This window comes from Lagenorhynchus albirostris, chromosome 2, assembly GCF_949774975.1.
Source record: "Lagenorhynchus albirostris chromosome 2, mLagAlb1.1, whole genome shotgun sequence".
NCBI classification, from domain to species: domain Eukaryota; kingdom Metazoa; phylum Chordata; class Mammalia; order Artiodactyla; family Delphinidae; genus Lagenorhynchus; species Lagenorhynchus albirostris.
The window spans coordinates 20,290,658-20,307,604 of NC_083096.1; the positions used below are offsets into that span (position 1 = coordinate 20,290,658).

The 16,947-nt window shown below is 44.7% G+C and overlaps 1 protein-coding gene across 2 annotated transcripts in view; it reads left to right on the plus strand.

Annotated features, from left to right (window-relative positions):
* The first annotated feature begins 216 nt into the window (after window positions 1-216).
* The window catches only part of MIA3 (MIA SH3 domain ER export factor 3), a 54,121-nt gene continuing 37,390 nt past the window's right edge, over window positions 217-16,947 (plus strand). For both annotated transcript variants that reach the window (XM_060127298.1, XM_060127309.1), the window contains exons 1-6: window positions 217-349; window positions 3,192-3,325; window positions 7,192-7,278; window positions 9,536-12,338; window positions 13,915-14,076; window positions 16,333-16,478. In XM_060127298.1, coding sequence (XP_059983281.1) covers window positions 217-349; window positions 3,192-3,325; window positions 7,192-7,278; window positions 9,536-12,338; window positions 13,915-14,076; window positions 16,333-16,478 — 3,465 coding nt within the window. The remainder of the gene's footprint in view (window positions 350-3,191; window positions 3,326-7,191; window positions 7,279-9,535; window positions 12,339-13,914; window positions 14,077-16,332; window positions 16,479-16,947) is intronic.

The window sequence follows — 16,947 nt, forward strand, 5'->3', positions numbered from 1 at the left end:
GAAAGCCTTGGGAAGGAGGTGCGAGTGCTGGTCCTCCTCCTCCTCCCGGACCCCCTCCATCCCCTCCCGGAGGCCGTGCTGACGTGTCCGCCAGGGACTCACACCCCGGCGGGCACCGCCCCTCCCCGCCGCGCGTCCCCCCGCCCCCCGCGCTCCGCCCCCCGCCCCGCCCGGGCCGCCTCCTCCGCGTCACCGGCTCCGCGAGGTGACCACAACATGGCTGCGGCGCCGGGGCTCCTCTTGTGGCTGCTCCTGCTCAGGCCGCTCTGGCGGGTACCCGGCCAGCCGAACCCGGACACCGTCCGGCGCTTCTCGCAGCACAAACTCTGCGCGGACGACGAATGCAGCAGTGAGTGCCCGGGAGGGCGGCGCGGGGGCGGGGTCTCGGCCGCGCACCAAGCCGGCCGGGGGGCCGCAGGCCGGACGGGCGGAGCGCCGAGGTGGGCGAGCCCCGGGTCCTTGCGTCTGTCTCCTCCGGCCCTGCCGGCGCCCAGGCCAGTCGGCCCCAGCCGTGGGGGGCTGCACCTCCCACTTGTTGCCAGCTGTTCATTTTTCCTTCGCCGACGGAGGCGGGGGTGGGTGGGGGGTCGGGGGTGGCCCCCGGTTTCCCTGGGGACCGCTCGCAGCGTCCCCTCCCCCGGCCCGCCCCAGCTCCGATGAAGGATGGGGTGGCGCGCCGCTCTCCCTGGGCTCCCCGCGCTGCCCGCGAGCGCTATCCTGCTCCCTCGGCGGGGACCTCGCTGGGTGCAGTCCGGGGGCAGATGCGCTAAGGGCTCGGTGGGCGCCTTCCCAGCGGCAGGTTGCTGGTGGGGCTCGGGAAAGCCTTCCTGGCGCTGCCCCTTCGCCCCTCTGCTTCACTGGGATTCGGGGCTCGGACCGCCTTTTGAACAGGGATTGGAGTTTAGGTTTGGGACGAGCCCGGAGTCCAGGCTTGCGGTGTGTTCCAAGGTCTCCTCCCCGGCTCTGCCTCAGTTCTGTCATTTCTGTGCTTGGAAGGCTCCTGCAAACAGCCAGACAGGGAGGGCACCGGAAAGGCCAAAATCTTTCGTTCTCGAAAGAGGCCACCTGGGACCAGCAGCCTCCTCTTTGCGCAGGAAGCGGAATGGTTCCCTAACCGCGAATTGGGGGTGGGAGGGTGGACCGTGGGCGTTGAGGAGGGCAGAGAGCCCCAAACTCAGGTGAAGAGGATTGTTAAAGTAAAAACGGTAAATACTGCAAGAGTTTTATAAATCCAGCTCATTTCAGCCTTAATCATTACTGCTTTTGGGCTGTCTTCCTGTGTATTTGCCGGACAAGTATCATCCTTGTGGCCTCCAGCCGGTCTCAAATAACCTTGTAAACTTACCGATAACCACTTCAGAAACGGTTGTTCATCTGTTGTAACCAGTACCTATAGAAAAATGTTCGTTCTGAGGAGGCCGAAGCCTACAGTTTAGCTATTTATATTCAAAATGGGTGTTATTCGAAACCAAATTTCACAATTTGAAGAACTGTAGCACTGCCAGCCGTTAGAGGAAAGAAAGGAGTCAGTCTTTGATTTGTGTTAAGCCATTCCTAGAAGTAACCCTAGGACTGATGTAAATAAACGCCACGAAAATGGAGCAACTTCCATGAATTGTTCCTGCAGTTTTCTCAGAGTAAATCCGGGTTATTAGCAAGCAGGGTTGGATATAGCAGATGTTTGCTATTCATTGCTTTCAAGCAGTATCCTACCTGGGTTCCTCAAAACCAGTTACCTAGAGAATCACATCACTGATGCTTCCTTAGTATGGAGACATGGTGTTGGAAGGGCCCATGGTGGTCACATAACTTGAGAAGTGGCATGTGTCGAAACAGATGTAACCAAACACAACAGGCAGCAGCTAGAGCAGGCTCTGGGTCTGTGTTCTGTTGCATAAAGTGTTTACTTAGTAAGGTGTGTGCCTGTGAGCTGTCCTTGTGTGCTTTTCAGATAGCTGTTCCTCAGTGTGCATATGTTGTCATCTGATTTATTATTACAAATCTGCAGTGATCTCTTTTAAGGGGGAATAAGAGATACATTGCTGTTTCCAATTCTGATAGAATTCCCAGTCTTAAATTGTCCATCACCTTCAACTTGGCCTCTCACCTAATTGTATCTGAATTAGGATGCTGACATGTATTAAAATAATAAGATTTTAGCTTTAAAATCCGAATAACCCCCTTTAAATCTATATGTTTGTCCCTCAAATACGTATTTAAAGATGTGCTTTAATGTACTTATTGCTAATTGGCTGTTAGAGAAAGTGTTATTTCCATTTCATTCTTCTTTTTCTCTGCTGCTTAATTGCATTTATTGTCCATTTCATCTTACATTAGAAACTGTGTATTTGGCCAACAAAAAGAAAAATATTGCTTCTACCAATTTCTAGATCGAGTGGGATTTGTCCTGCATTTTAAGACTGAAGGTAACTACTAAACAATTCTCATAGTTTTGCTTGTCCCTGCCACATATGATTTTGTTTATAGAAACAAAACCCACTTGCCTACTTTTGATTTTGTTTATAGAAATAAATAAACCTTAATGTTGGGTATAGTCAACATTATATACTTTCAGAAAAATAATATCTTGTAATGTGATTGGATCCATAATAGGGTGTGATGTCCTTTTCCATTATCCATATACTGAGGGAGAGAGCAACTTGACTGCAAATGAAATGGACAGTGTTTACTGCTGCATGGTAGCAGTTACAGCCACTTAAAGATAGGGCCTTTTAGTGGTTAGTTCAAGTTAATTGACCCCTTGGGGGTTCTTGGGTGCTCTCCCCAATTACCTATTACCTCTGCATTTAGTCATGCTTACACTAGTAGCATCTGCGCTCGAATTTACCCAACTGTAAAATGAAGCTTTTCATGATTATGAAACAGCAAAGACTGAGGACTAGATGGTTAGAGAGGGAACCAAGGGTTTCACTTGAGACCAGCCATGTGTGGCGGTGGACGCATTGGGAATGTTTCCCTCTCTCCTGTCTACTTGCAGGGGGATTCATGATTTACAATGAATAAAGCTCTATAGATGCTTTGAGCATGAGTTGAAAGTGATTGGTTCCAGAGAGTACTGGAGAAACTTTATTATTGTTTACAGTGGATTCTTATATTTCCTGATCAGCCACTATGGACTGTGGAAGTTGAATCCTGATATCTGCTTGTTTTTTTTCTCTCTTTATATACAGTGTTAATGTACCGGGGCGAGGCTCTGGAAGATTTTACAGGCCCGGATTGTCGTTTCGTGAATTTTAAAAAAGGTGACCCTGTATATGTCTACTATAAACTGGCAGGGGGATCGCCTGAAGTTTGGGCTGGAAGTGTAAGTAAAAATTTGACATACTTAATTTTCTTCCTTTGTATTGGCTTGTTTAGCACTGCAGATTTTTTTTAAATTTTTATTTATTTATTTTTGGCTGCATTGGGTCTTCGTTGCTGTGCGCGGGCTTTCTCTAATTGCGTCGAGCGGGGGCTGCTCTTCATTGCGGTCCGCGGGCTTGTGGTGGCTTCGCTTGTTGCAGAGCACAGGCTCTAGCCGCACAGGCTTCAGTAGTTGTGGCTTGCGGGCTCTAGAGCGCAGGCTCAGTAGTTGTGGCACATGGGCTTAGTTGCTCTGCGGCATGTGAGATCTTCCCGGCCCAGGGCTCGAACCTGTGTCCCCTGAATTGGCAGGCGGATTCTTAACCACTGTGCCACCAGGGAAGCCAGCACTGTAAATTTAAGAAACTGTTTCTTGGGGTCTTTGATGGAGTTAACCTGTCCTCTCTGCTAGACTGTGGAAAAAGAGGATGGTTCTGTGTCCCCAGCTGGGGACACAGAAAAGGGACTTAAACAGAACTGAGCTGCTTCTGGCATCAAGTTCTAGGCCTTACCAGCCACAGATGCTCCATACATAGTAAATAAGGATGTGGTGGATATATATACAATAGAGTATTATTCAGCCATGAAAAGACTGCAGTCTTGCCATTTGCAACAACATGGATGGATCTGGAGGGTGTTGTGCTTCGTGAAATATGGCAGAGAAAGACAAATACTGTATGTTATCACTTATAAGTAGACTGTAAAAAGTAAAACGAATGAATGTAACAAAACAGAAGCAGACTCACAGATGCCGGAAACAAACTAGTAGTTACCAATGGTGAAACCTGAAAAATCTTAACTTCATTGTTTCAAAAAGGAAGTATCTGTGGGCTTAATCCTGTAAAGTATGGGCAAGATAGTGTTTCAGGTATTCACGTATGGAGAAAAAAAATAATTTTTTTCTAAATTATTCACATACCTAATCATGTGTGCTGTTCCTATTAAAAAAGCAAAGTATCATTTTCACTGTGTGCTTTCTTGTTTGTTTGCTTGTTTTGCTTGCAACTGCTGGGGCATCCTTTTCCTGCTTTTTTGGACAATTGCTCCCCCAGGTTCACTGAAGCAGCTCTATTCCCAGCCAGCTCTGTGGGTGCCAGGACAGCAGACATGGAAATCAATGACTTTGTCATGCTTTGATGCTTTTAATGAGGAGATTCACTACGAGTGACCTGATTGGGAGGCTTATGAGCTCTTGTCCTTTCCTTTTTACGTGATGTGTGGACTGGTTATTTACTGAAAGTAATAAGAGTCCTCAATGCCCTTAGGATTGTACAAACTCGGAGAAACACCCAGTCCCAAATGTGAAAAGTTTTACTCTCAATAAAACACCAAACAAACAACAGGAAAGAGGGCTTGAGAATCCCCCATCGGGAAGATTCGATTTATTTTGCTGGCAGTCCAGATTCCTAGGGAGGAGTCTTGTAAGACCAGCTGGTCAGGTACAGCTCTTGTATTTAGGCGGGATCCCAGTTGAATCACCATATTCAAAGAAGAATCTGTTCTGTTTCTTTCAAGTCTACTGCGTGAGATTTCTACTCTTGGAACATTTTTTCCAAGTCCCTAGGCTGCATTTTTCATGTAGTGGTGAAGCTGGAGCGTTTGGATAAGTGAACTTGACTTTGCATTTTCCCTCTTCCACACCTTTGCTCATGACCATATTCACGTCTGGAAAGCCTGCCAATCTTTCTGGTTCCCAACTCTGACCCTACCTTCCTAGGGAAGCACTGCCCTCAGCTCCCAGCCAGAAGGGATCTTTGCTGTCTAATAATTGTTTAGGTGGCACTTTGTTTGCACTGCTCATGTGGCGTTCCTTTTACTGCCTTGTGTTGTAGTTAATGTGTGTACAGTCTTACCTCCTGTGGAGTCAAAAGCTCTGGCAGGGCCCGTATCTTACCCATTTTCCTTGTGAATATTTCCCTTCAGGGCAGGGGCACTTATTTACATTTGTCCTAATAGTAGCTTATGCAGATTTTGTTCTCTTGAAACAATTCCCTTCCCTTGCCTTCCCCTCCCTTCCCCTGCCTTCCCTTCCCTTCCCTTCACTTCCCCCCCTCCCCTCCCCTCCCCTTTTCTTTCTTTTCCCAAATCAACTCAGCAGTTCCTTGGCAGAGATGATATACGGAAGCAAAATTAGATATAAAACTTACTTTCAGTCATGAGGGCCCATGATTCTGCATCTTTTTGTCAGATCATAAGAAACGGGACCCACTCAATGTAAAAATACAGAGTTATTTTATGACCTATGCTCTCAGTTGACAAAGATTATACAAAGATAAATGTATTTCCTCTCTTCACATAGCTCTGATTTCCTTCCCTTTTCCATATTCTCTCAATAAAATAAACTTTTCCTGAGAAGGAAGTAAATGTATTTTCCCTCAGTCTCCTGTCTCATTTCATGAACCTTATAGTTAAGGAAATTAAAAACTATCTCTCCTGAGCTTTCAGAATGGTTCTTGTTTTTATTTCTTAGTTTTCATCCTGCAGCTTCTTTTTGTTTCTTAGAGTTTCAGACTTTAACTGCCAATGTAGCAATTTAAAATTGCCTTGTCTTATCTAATCTTCAAGGCAGTATTCTACTAAAACTGGCTTTCACATAGTTGCCAGATATAACAAGAGCCCTGGTAATGAGGATATTTTAGGAGTTAGTGATAAGATAGCCTTTTTTTTTCTTTTTGTGCATTTGATCTGCATGTCAATCTCCTTTAATAATTGGAAAGAGATCTGCTTCTCCCTTTCAGACTGTAGCTAGTAAAAGACAGCGTATGTTTCTCAAGAGGACAAACTTAATATATCTTAGCGGTTAGTGCTATAGATAAATGGGATAATCTTCTATAGAGGTTTACTTTGCAAGAAACTAAGCTTGCTGTGTAGTTAGTATGAATTTTATTTTCTCCCCAAATACTTGAAAATCCATTTGTTGAAAAACCTAGTATAGCCCATGATATCAATAAATATTTGCCTTTTGTTGTAGTGGTCATGCATTTCAGAAATGTTTTTTTTTTTACTTATTAATTTTCATGGCTTTTTTTTTTGTCGGTGTGGTTCTTTTTGGCTGCATTGGGTCTTCATTGAGGTGTGCGGGCTTCTCATTGCCGTGGCTTCTCTTGTTGCGGAGCATGGGCGGCTTTCATTAGTTGCCACGCATGGGCTCAGTGGTTGCTGTGCATGGGCTCAGTAGTTGCCGCACATGGGCTCAGTAGTTGCCGCGCATGGGCTCAGTAATTGCCGCGCATGGACTCAGTAGTTGCCGCGCATGGGCTCAGTAGTTGCTGCGCATGGGCTCTAGGGCGCGCAGGCTTAGTTGCTCCGCGGCATGTGGGATCTTCCCGGGCCAGGGATCGAACCCGTGTCCCCCACTGTGCCACCAGGGAAGTCCCCTCATGGCTTTTGTTTATTGGTTTAAGAAAGACTTCTAAGTACTGGTTTATGAGTGATACTGTGAAATGTGCAGATAAATTCTTGTTAGAGGTTATTTGGAATTGTTTCTAACCAGCCTTGATTTACATAGTTTTAATCACATAATATACAATAATTTTCTCTTATGCAGATCTTCTAGCTACTTCAGAAATCTCACTTTATGTGCCCTGTGTTTAAAATTAAGCTGAATGTTGAAAGAAAACTTCAGTGGTTTTAGAAAAGTTGCCTTTACAACATTCTGTACTTAATTTTTATTGGAATGATAATCTCTGTAATCATAATAGCAACATGCATCTCTTGTGGTTATATCTACCTATCTTTATATTTCCTCTCACTACTAAGAAGTCTCTCATTTATATTTCTTCTACAGAATTTTGATTGATATTCATTTCTTTTGCCCATTTAATATAGGTTGGGCGTACTTTTGGATATTTTCCAAAGGATTTAATCCGCGTAGTCCATGAATATACTCAAGAAGAGCTACAAGTTCCAACAGATGTAAGTTGTGGACTTTTTGTTGTTATTGTTCTCAATTATAAATTGGTTTATAACTTCATCAGTTACATTCAATTAAGTATTTTTGCAAGTCTTTGAATGTGTTTTGATCAAAAACAAAGTTAACATCTGTGTATCAGATTTTAATTTATTAGACACCTTTAAAGAAAGAAAGGAAGGAAGGAAGGAAGAAAAGTTTGAAAAGAATTTACGGGAGACTTTATATCATAATCTGATAGTTATATGTTGAAGCAGGTGTTCTTATACAAGGCTATGTATACTTACTCAGGATTTTTCTTTGCTATTTTATGTGAGGAAAAAAGGATGAAGAATTCAATATCTCTGTATTTAGTTATTAAATTTAGGAGGTAAATACTTTTTTTACAAGTAAGATGAGGTGTCTCACTTTGAAAACTACTCATTGAATAGCTTTTAGACATTTTAAGTATATAGAGATCAGGTTAAATTAATCAAGCCCCAAATTATACTAGGTTTTCTTACTGACTGTAATGATTTAAGGGATTAGAGTTATGTGATAGATTTTGGAAAAGGGAACCTGAGCATTTCAGATGAGGTCCAGCCTCAAATCTGCAAGGTCCTGACTGCACAGTCTGTAAAGCATTCATCCAGGGTGCACCAACTTAAACTAGCTTTGTGATGACAAGGATTTTGTGCTCTGGGATCCTCATTCCAGCTGATTATTTTCTGGAGTTTTAAAATGTATAAGAATTGATGCCCACCTTCAAACAGAAACCTTTGAATGACTCTTTGGTGTTGCTGCAAGAGCATGTGAGCTGCTGGCCTGGGGCACTTCTCAGTTGAGCTCGGCAGAATGGATAAAGTCATAGAGCCACTGCTGTTCTTGAAATTTCCTTGTCTTTTCGAGGGACGTGAAATCAGCCCTATTGCCTGTTAGGCTTCACTCCTAATGAAGATGCTGCTGGGAGGGAAATACGCATGAGACAGCAGCTCACTGGTCACAGAGACCTCACTTGTTGGGGATTCTGCCTTCTCATTGTACCTCTCACTACATGCTTCCTTCAACATTACGAAATGGCTTAGAAATGCATGCGATGGGAAGAGGAATCATTCATCCTTACCACACTTGTCAGGTCTCTCCAGAGTATTGTGAGAGTTTAGTTAGGAGAAGGAGATTATCTTTGTTGGCTTTTTAACTTTTCCTTCTGTTTGCGACCCATTTTATGTCAATTTGTTTACTAGCAAGAGGAAAGGAAGAATATAGACTTACAGGTAGTCTAAAAGCAGATCTTATCGACAGCTAATCAGAACCCTGATTTAGAGTAGAATATAGCCCTCACTGAATCTTGTTTTCAAGGTGTATTTGTGGTGATAGTTAAGTGGGGAGCCCCTTGACACCATTCTCTGTTCCTTAACATTTTTACTTCCCCTGCACCTGTATTTCAGTAAGATGCTTCTTAAGCTGAGTTATCTTTCCCAATCCAAGGAAAAAATGACCCAGAAATCTGTTGTAGATGTAGAGCCTGTCAGCTAGGTGATTCTCCCTGTTTCCAGCTGGGTAAGCAGAGAAGCACAGCCTAGAGGGGAGGATGATGGAGACGCTGGGTGGTCTTCCAGCTTCTCCTGGGCAAAGTAGTGTGAGGTGAATTCCCAGAACATCAGGCATAGGTATTGGAAGTCGGGGGACCCAATAAATGATACCCTACTTTTCCCTACTTGTGCTTAGAACAAATCGAGAAACCCAGGAGTCAGGTGAATGGGGACCAGAATGTCACCATTACTTACGGGTAAAGCTTTTTGGAGAACATGGCTCAAGTGTGCGGAAATGAATGGGCTTTTGAACATTGCAGTCTAGAATAAGACAGACTTACCCAGCCACAGGCAGAGCTGGCCAAGTGGGGGTCTCCCCAAGGGGGGCTGTCCCTGTAAAACTGACAGCATGGAAGAGAGAGGGCGTGTGTTCCTTCCATCCAGTCTCAAGCAGAAGGCAGGGATGGTGCAGAACAAACCCACCAGCCACATGAATCATTCCTCCCCTGGGGAAAAGAGAATGAGGGGAAGCCAGGAGGAGCATTGCTCAGGTAGGAGTCCTTCCTCATGGAAGCAGGAAGCCAGGGAAAAGTGGGTTCCATCCTCCTATCTCCTGACTCCCCAAGGTTGGCACAAAAGCCCCTCTAGAGCCAAACGTGAATTTGAGATCATCACTGCCATTAGCCTGGGTAAGTCTTTGCTCTTGTGACACTCGGTTAGTGACACACTAATGTTTTCCTTTCCCTTTCAGGAGACAGATTTTGTTTGTTTTGATGGGGGAAGAGATGATTTTGATAATTATAACGTAGAAGAACTTCTAGGATTTTTGGAATTGTACGATTCTGCCACTGGAGATTCTGCGGAAGTTAAACAAGAAACTTCTCAGCATGTGGAAGAACCTCCTGAAGCGTCTAAGGGAAGTGACCCTGAACCTGAGCCAGTAGAACCCACCTCAGAGGAAAGTGAAAGTATATTATCAGAAAACAGTAAGGAACTCAGGGAAAGACATGAGGCTCAGAAGAGCCACCCCCATGTAAATAGTCAGACGGGTCATGCTCAGGGAGAGCGATCTTCATTTGAACCTTTTGAAGAAATGCTGCAAGATAAGTTAAAAGTGCCAGAAAGTGAAAACAACAAAACCAGCAATAGTTCTCAGGTCTCGAATGAACAGGAGAAGATTGATGCTTACAAACTTTTGAAAACAGAAATGACTCTGGACTTGAAAACCAAATTTGGCTCAACTGCCGACGCACTTGTGTCAGATGACGAGACAACCAGACTTGTTACTTCGTTAGAGGATGATTTTGTTGAGGAATTGGATGCTGAGTATTACACAGTGGGGAAGGAAGAAGAGGAGAGTAAAGAAAACTTGGATGAGCTGCCATTACTAACCTTTATAGGTGGAGAAGATACGAAAGCTCCAGCCAACTCTGGAGTTGAGAAACATTCAACAGAGAAAGAGCAGAATTCAAATGAAGAGCAGAAAGTTGAGGAAACTCAGACCCCTGGCGTCAAAAACGGTGATAAAAATATACTAACAACCTGGGAAGATACCATCTTCTCTGATGTCACAGAAGGTAAAGAAAACACGGGTACAGATGTACAGAGTACTGAATCAAAGGAAGGAGAGGAAGGGGATGATGCGTTAGTCCTGGACAGCAAACTGGGGAAACCACAGCCAGCAGTAGATCATACTGACCCTGAAAAGGCAGCAGACGGCCTTTTGAATGTAGAAGTCCCTAAAGCAAATAATGACCAAGACCCAGAAGTGGACACAGAACTTCACATTAAAGGAAAAGGGAGGAAGATTGAGGAGCCCAAGAGGGACCTGGTGCAGGGTGAGGTAGGATTAGCGGATGAGATGCGAGAAGGCATGGCTGTGCGTGGTTCTCCTCAAAGCGGCCACCTCAGCTCTTCGCCGGCTGCTGAAAAGGGTACGGAAACATTAAAACCAGCCTTTGCTAACCAGGAGAATGACCTAAAAGGAGCAGCCGTTCATATCGCAAAAGAAATGCTCCATGAAGAGAAGCCTGGGGGGCGGAGTTTGGAAGGTGCCTCGGAGAGGGAATCGGTACCTAAAGCGGCAGGGAATCAAAGGGACGAGGGAAAGATTACACAGGAGTCCGTGGGTGTGGCCCCAGTCTTGGGCGGTCACCAGCATAATGCTTCCAAAGAGAGCGTGCAGGAAGTAGATGGTTTGGTAAACAGACCGAAACCACGCATGCTTTCGGGGGAGCATCCAGGTGAGGAACTTATAAAGGAATGGCTTCTCAAACCTCAGAATCAGACTAGGTCCTCCCCGCCAGGTGAAACTGGTTTGCCAAGAAAACCGGAAGAAGAGGGTCCCATTCTGGGAAGAAATCTTTCCTGGCAGCAAGGAGATGTGACTGCCGCAGTTCATAAGCAAACGAGGGAGAGGAGAAGCCTCTCTGGGGAAGAGGTCACAGAGGTCACAGCGGACACCTCAGATGAAGGGCACAAGCCACTGCCGGCCACACAGGAGGTGGGAAGAACGGGCCAAACTGATAGCACAGAAGGACCAGGTTTCCACACTGAAAATCCAGAAGCAGAAGATGACGATTACAGCCCCGAAGAGCTACTGGAGGATGAAAATGCCGTGAGTGCGAAACGGTCTAAAGAAAAAAGCCCTGAGATTCAGGACAAGAGGTTAGATGTTGACCTTCAAGTCCCTGAAAAAGCTGTTTTAGGTGCCATTAAGACCGATCCTGAAACTGAAGAAAACAAAGAAGAAACTAGTAATATATTGGAAAATGAAAGAAAAAATGAGACTGCAGGTAAAGGGGTAGACAGTCTAGGCAGGGACCCAGGTAGTGTGGATCAGAAAGCACAGAGACCCCCTGAAGGGAGTGACTTTCCTGGCAAGAAAGAAAATCAGACTCCAGAGTTCAGTGAAGCATCTCAGAATAAAGATCCTGGTTCTCTTAAAGAAGACAGCCTTGGGGAACACCTGCAGACCTCAGGGCTCGCAGAGAAGCCTGGGATAGAACTCTCGAAAGAGGATGAGAAGGATGTACAGAACCTCGTGGATGCAGGAAGCCAGGGGTCCGCTTCTGAGGACCGTGATGACGACCCATTCCCCTGGGCTCCACATACACCCGTACAGCCTGAGCACAGCATCCACATGGAGGACTTGCCCATAATCAGCAGTTTCTTTAAAGATCAGCAGTCTCTGCAGCGGTTCCAGAAGTACTTTGACGTCCATAAGCTGGAAGCCATGTTCCAGGAAATGTCATCCAAGCTGAAGTCGGCACAGCGGGAGAGCCTGCCCTATAATGTGGAGAAAGTCCTAGATAAGGTCTTCCGTGCTTGGGAGTCACACATTCTGAGCGAGGCAGAGAAGATGCTCGATGCTCGTGTGACGGAAAATAGAGACCTGGGGATGAAGGACAGTAGCATGTTTGAAGAGGCTGCGGTGCTAGATGATGTTCAAGACCTGATCTATTTTGTCAGGTACAGACACTCCACGGTGGAGGAGACTGCACCCCTGGCAGCGGCACAGCCTGCAGAGGAAGGCTGGGGTGGACCAGCGGAAGGTGAGGTGCCCACCTATGGCCTTGTAGGGTTGGGCTTGAGAAACGGGTGGCGGGACCAGGGGACTGCTGAAGCACCTCGTGCCGTGCTTGTGAAGCTCCGTCCACAGGTCCCAGCGTGCCCAGAGGTGAGGGGCAGCACGGGGACGCCCACACGGCCCTTCCCGCCTTCTTTCTTGGAGGCTGGAGCGTGGATAAGGATTTCTTGCCCTGCTTTTCCCTTAGACAGTGAGACTGGTAGCATTCTCAAAAAGAAACATCATAAAAAGAGAAAGGGACAAGAAAATGACGCACAAAGTAGACCTGTTAACAGCATACAAGTTTCATGAAAGGGCTTTTTTGAACACGTAGAATAACTGCTGTCTGTCCAGGGATGGACTGGCATAACTTCTAACTCGATGCCTTGCCCGAGTTTCTTCATTCCCTCCAGCTTTCATCTTTGATGGATGCCACGTTCTTTCCTGCCTCTTTAGGGCAGTCACTTAGGTAGTTAAATTCTACCAGGCCCTCGGGCTCTCGCATGCAGCTTGATCAAGGATCAACCAGGATGCAGAGCCTTCTAACACAGCGCTTGGCAGAGAAGCTGTTGAGGAAGTAGTGATTGGACTGACCCTGAGCCAGCATCCTAGATAAGCTGATTCCTAGCTCCATACTCTTTTCTCTGTCCCCATGCTCTTCAAATGGAGGCATTTGAACTGAGGGTATACGGCAGACTAACAGGGGGACATAAAGCCACAGAAAAAATGTATCTTCCCAGAATGCCAGTTTGGAGACGGGAACATTTTTGCTTTTAATCAAAGCAGTTATATTTTGGATTAGAATGCAAAACTCAAATAAACTTTCAGGGTAAACTATGAGGTTTCAAAGAAATTCACCTTGGCTGTGGGTCGCATTGGGCTGTGTGCTCTGAGCCTCTTAGGGACAGAAATGAGTTCACTCCTTCTGACTCTTGGAGGTACTTTGAAAATATTTGAAAGGCACTTCAGTGAGCTGCCTTTGTACGTAATGCCCTTCTCTGGGCTAGCTCTGTGAAACAAGCATGCTTGTGTATGAAGGGGGCCTGTTATTTCTGGGTAGAATAGACGTCTCCTATTTCTGCTCTTCCTGGAATTCCCTTTTGCACATTTATCTATGTGGGCATATGTTGGTTTGCTAAGAGAAGTTAGGCTTATTGAAGTCCCTACCATAAATATATTTATTTATGAAATACTTTGGGATGAGGGGTTTTCTTGTTTTGTTTTGTTTGTGTGTTTTGCCACGTGGCTTGTGTAATCTTAGTTCCTGGACCAGGGATTGAACCTGGGCCATGGCAGTGAAGGCACAGTAGTCCTAACCACTGGACCACCAGGGAATTCCCGGGATGAGGGTTTCTTTGTCAATTTCATTGTGTAGCTTAGGCATTTGTGAAGTGAAAGGAAAGCAACTGAAACTCTTTTTTTTCCTTGCCCAGTTGTGCCCCACGGGATGCTAGCACACTGAGGGCAAGGGGTGAGGGGCCCTGGAGATGTGTGGTGAGGGGCTGCTGGAGGGGGGGCTGTCTTCGAGCTTTGCCAGCCTAGTGCGTTCTTCTCCCCTATAGACATACAACCACCGCTGGAGGAGAATATTCCATGGGAAAACACAGAAGTTCTTATAATGCAGATTCCTGGAGAGCCCAGCCACATGGATCAACCTGTGACCAGTGACATGGGTACATTAGAAGTGTCCCAGGAGCCAAATACTGAGACAGCTGGAGACCCAGGTAAAGCTTGCTAATTTTTCTCTACAAAGTAGAAGCCTATTCTAAAGAAGCCCTCTGAGGAGATTTGTTGCTAAAGGTAGGAAATAGAGGGGAGAATAACACAGGTGTGAATGCATAAAAAATAGGAAATACCAGAACTAACAGAAAAAGTAGGAGCCAAGACAGGTGGAGGTCAATCATACGAAGCAGGTCAGAGACCATAACTAACCTACCAACCAGTGCTTGGCTAGCATTAGCTTATGCAAGTAACTTAAATCTAAAATACTATTCTTAAAAAGCCTTATGCTCAAAACCAGTAGTTTTCTGCCAGACCAACAGCTGCAGAAACTCTGGGGGTGGAGACCGGCAATCTGTTTAACAAGCAGTCCAGGGAATTCTGATCTGTTACAAGTTAAAGTTTGAGAACCACTGCTCTGAAACTCACAATTCTGTCTTCCCTCCATCTGCCCCTCCCCTCCAATAGAGTACATTGTAGCTTAGTTCTTTTGTTAATTTGCCACCTGGACATAGAAGTTTTTTTTTAAAACAGTGAGGGGATATTTATGTCTAGATATACTATAAGATGAGAGGAAGCAGTACAGAATTTTTGCAGTACATAACGGCCCAGTGTAGAGGGACCCCTGTGAATAGTACTTAAATCACTGAGCACAGTAAACATCCAGCGGGAGAGCAACTCATTTCATTTGGATTGAGAAAGTTGTTTTAAAAATAGAGTTTGAAAGAATGCAACCCAAGTATTAGTATCAACAGCTTTCTGATTTTTGTGTAGTCACTCATTTTACCAATAAATCAGAACAGCTGATTGTGTTATTTTGTCTATCCAATATGGCAATATGAATCATTACCATTTTACGTTTTTAGAGGTCATGTTCTCTAACCATAGGTAAAGCATTACCCTGTGATACCACAGGCCTGGCAGCACTGGGCTGCCCCCCTGATTTACCCCCTTTAAAATATAGGAGAGGTCACAGCAGGAAGAGGAATTCAGCTAATTTGAGAAGATACGGCATATTAGAGGTCTCCTGTGTTCCAGAGGATATTGCATTCATGTATAATACTCTACTTCTAAACTCTTGTAACTCAAAAAGGTTCTGCTTGTTGAGAATGAGTCATATATCAATAAGACTTATTATTCTCTTGCTTAAAAACATTCAGGGTTAGGAAAGATTTTGTTTGCAGAATTAAAAACAGAGGTTTTGCCTTGTCCTTTAAGTTCCAGCACAAAATGGCATCAACTGCCTTTAGAGGCTGATCTTCCCAAATGGTCCTTCATGCATCTCAGGTGTTGAGGTGCTGACCTGATTGGGAAAACCTCACCAGTGGTCAGATTCATAGGTCAATAGCAACGGAATCTCAGGGCTGGAAGAGATCTGAGTGGCAACTAGTCTAACTTCTCACTAATTGCTTCTTGGACTCCTAGCTGTTTATAAGAAGCACCCCAGACCCAAATAACTCATCCTGAAATCTCCTCCCTACCACCCTGTCATGTGGAGATCCTTTCAGGAAGAGCTGGAATTCGAGCTTTTTCACAGAGCTACAAGCTAGGCCCCCACCTTGTAAGCAGTTCCCTTTCATCTCTCTTGGTGTTTACCATATTCCCTTTTGTGTAGCTGTCATTCATCCATTCAGTAAGCAGTTACGGAGTGCCTGCCAGGTGCCAGATGCTGGTGCTGACTATGGGTGCAAGTCTGCAAACTAACACTCTTTTTTGTTGTTTTTAATTTTCAGTTTTGTTTATTTACATATTCTCTCACATAAAAGGAAACAGAAATCCATCAGTTTTTAACCAACTCAGAATTACAGTTTTTCAGATTTAAAAAAGATCATCCATTGGTATAGATTTACTAACACTCTTTTCTTACTCATTGTTTGCCTGAAGTTTCTAATACAGTGCTTCACCAGCACTAAATAAATGTTTGTTAAATGTGACAGTGTGTATATGGGAAAAGCATAAAATTCTGGTTTTCTCAGTCCCCATGAGTCTATATTGTTCAGATAGCAGTTGCATTGCCAGGGAAGTGATGGAGGGACTGCTGGTGGGTAGAGTGGGTTGGAGATGATGTTCACTTTATAATTGAGAATGTGATGGCTCTAATGGGGGTTCTGAAATGTTTTTATATAATTGTCTTCAGGAGAAGCACATATCCAGGCAGAGTGACTGATATTTAGTGGGCACTCAATAAATATTTTACATGAAGAGAAACAAATCTTATTCTGAAGCATAAATAAAGTATTAGCTTTCTCCCTCAATTTTAGGGATAATTACAACAGAAGTCCCTCCTATCGATGCTGTTGATGCAAAAAAGCAACTAGAAACAAATGCTGAAGAACCATCAAGTGTCACACTTGTGGAAAATGCAATTCTTTTCATATATTCATTCGTGTTTTATTTAACTAAGACGGTAAGTCTGACATACAATTTCTTCAAATAGAATGTTGATCATTACAGTTTTCAAGTTGATTTTAAGCATGAGATGAAGAACTTAAAATGTCTGTATGAAAATTACTCCTGAGCCTTTGAAGGTAGCCTCTGAAACAAGCCGCAGGTGTGTGATGTTGATTGGTGGGTTCTTAGCTCAGTTCAGCACTTGAGAAGGATGTGCTGCCTGCCAGCACTAGACATATGCACACCTGTAAAACACGGTTCTTCCCTCGAGGACCTTTCAGTCTAGCAGGGAGATAAGGACACTGACTTGAAACACTGTATGATATGGGAAGGGAGAGAAGTATTTACCTGATGGTGGAATAATATGTTGAATAAATTAATTCACTGAGGTGGGAGGACGGTCAGAGAAGGTCAGAAGTTAGCTGAGACATGTTTTGAGCAGAGTTGAAGGACCCGTGTGAGTTGGATGTGTAGTTTGTTGTTGA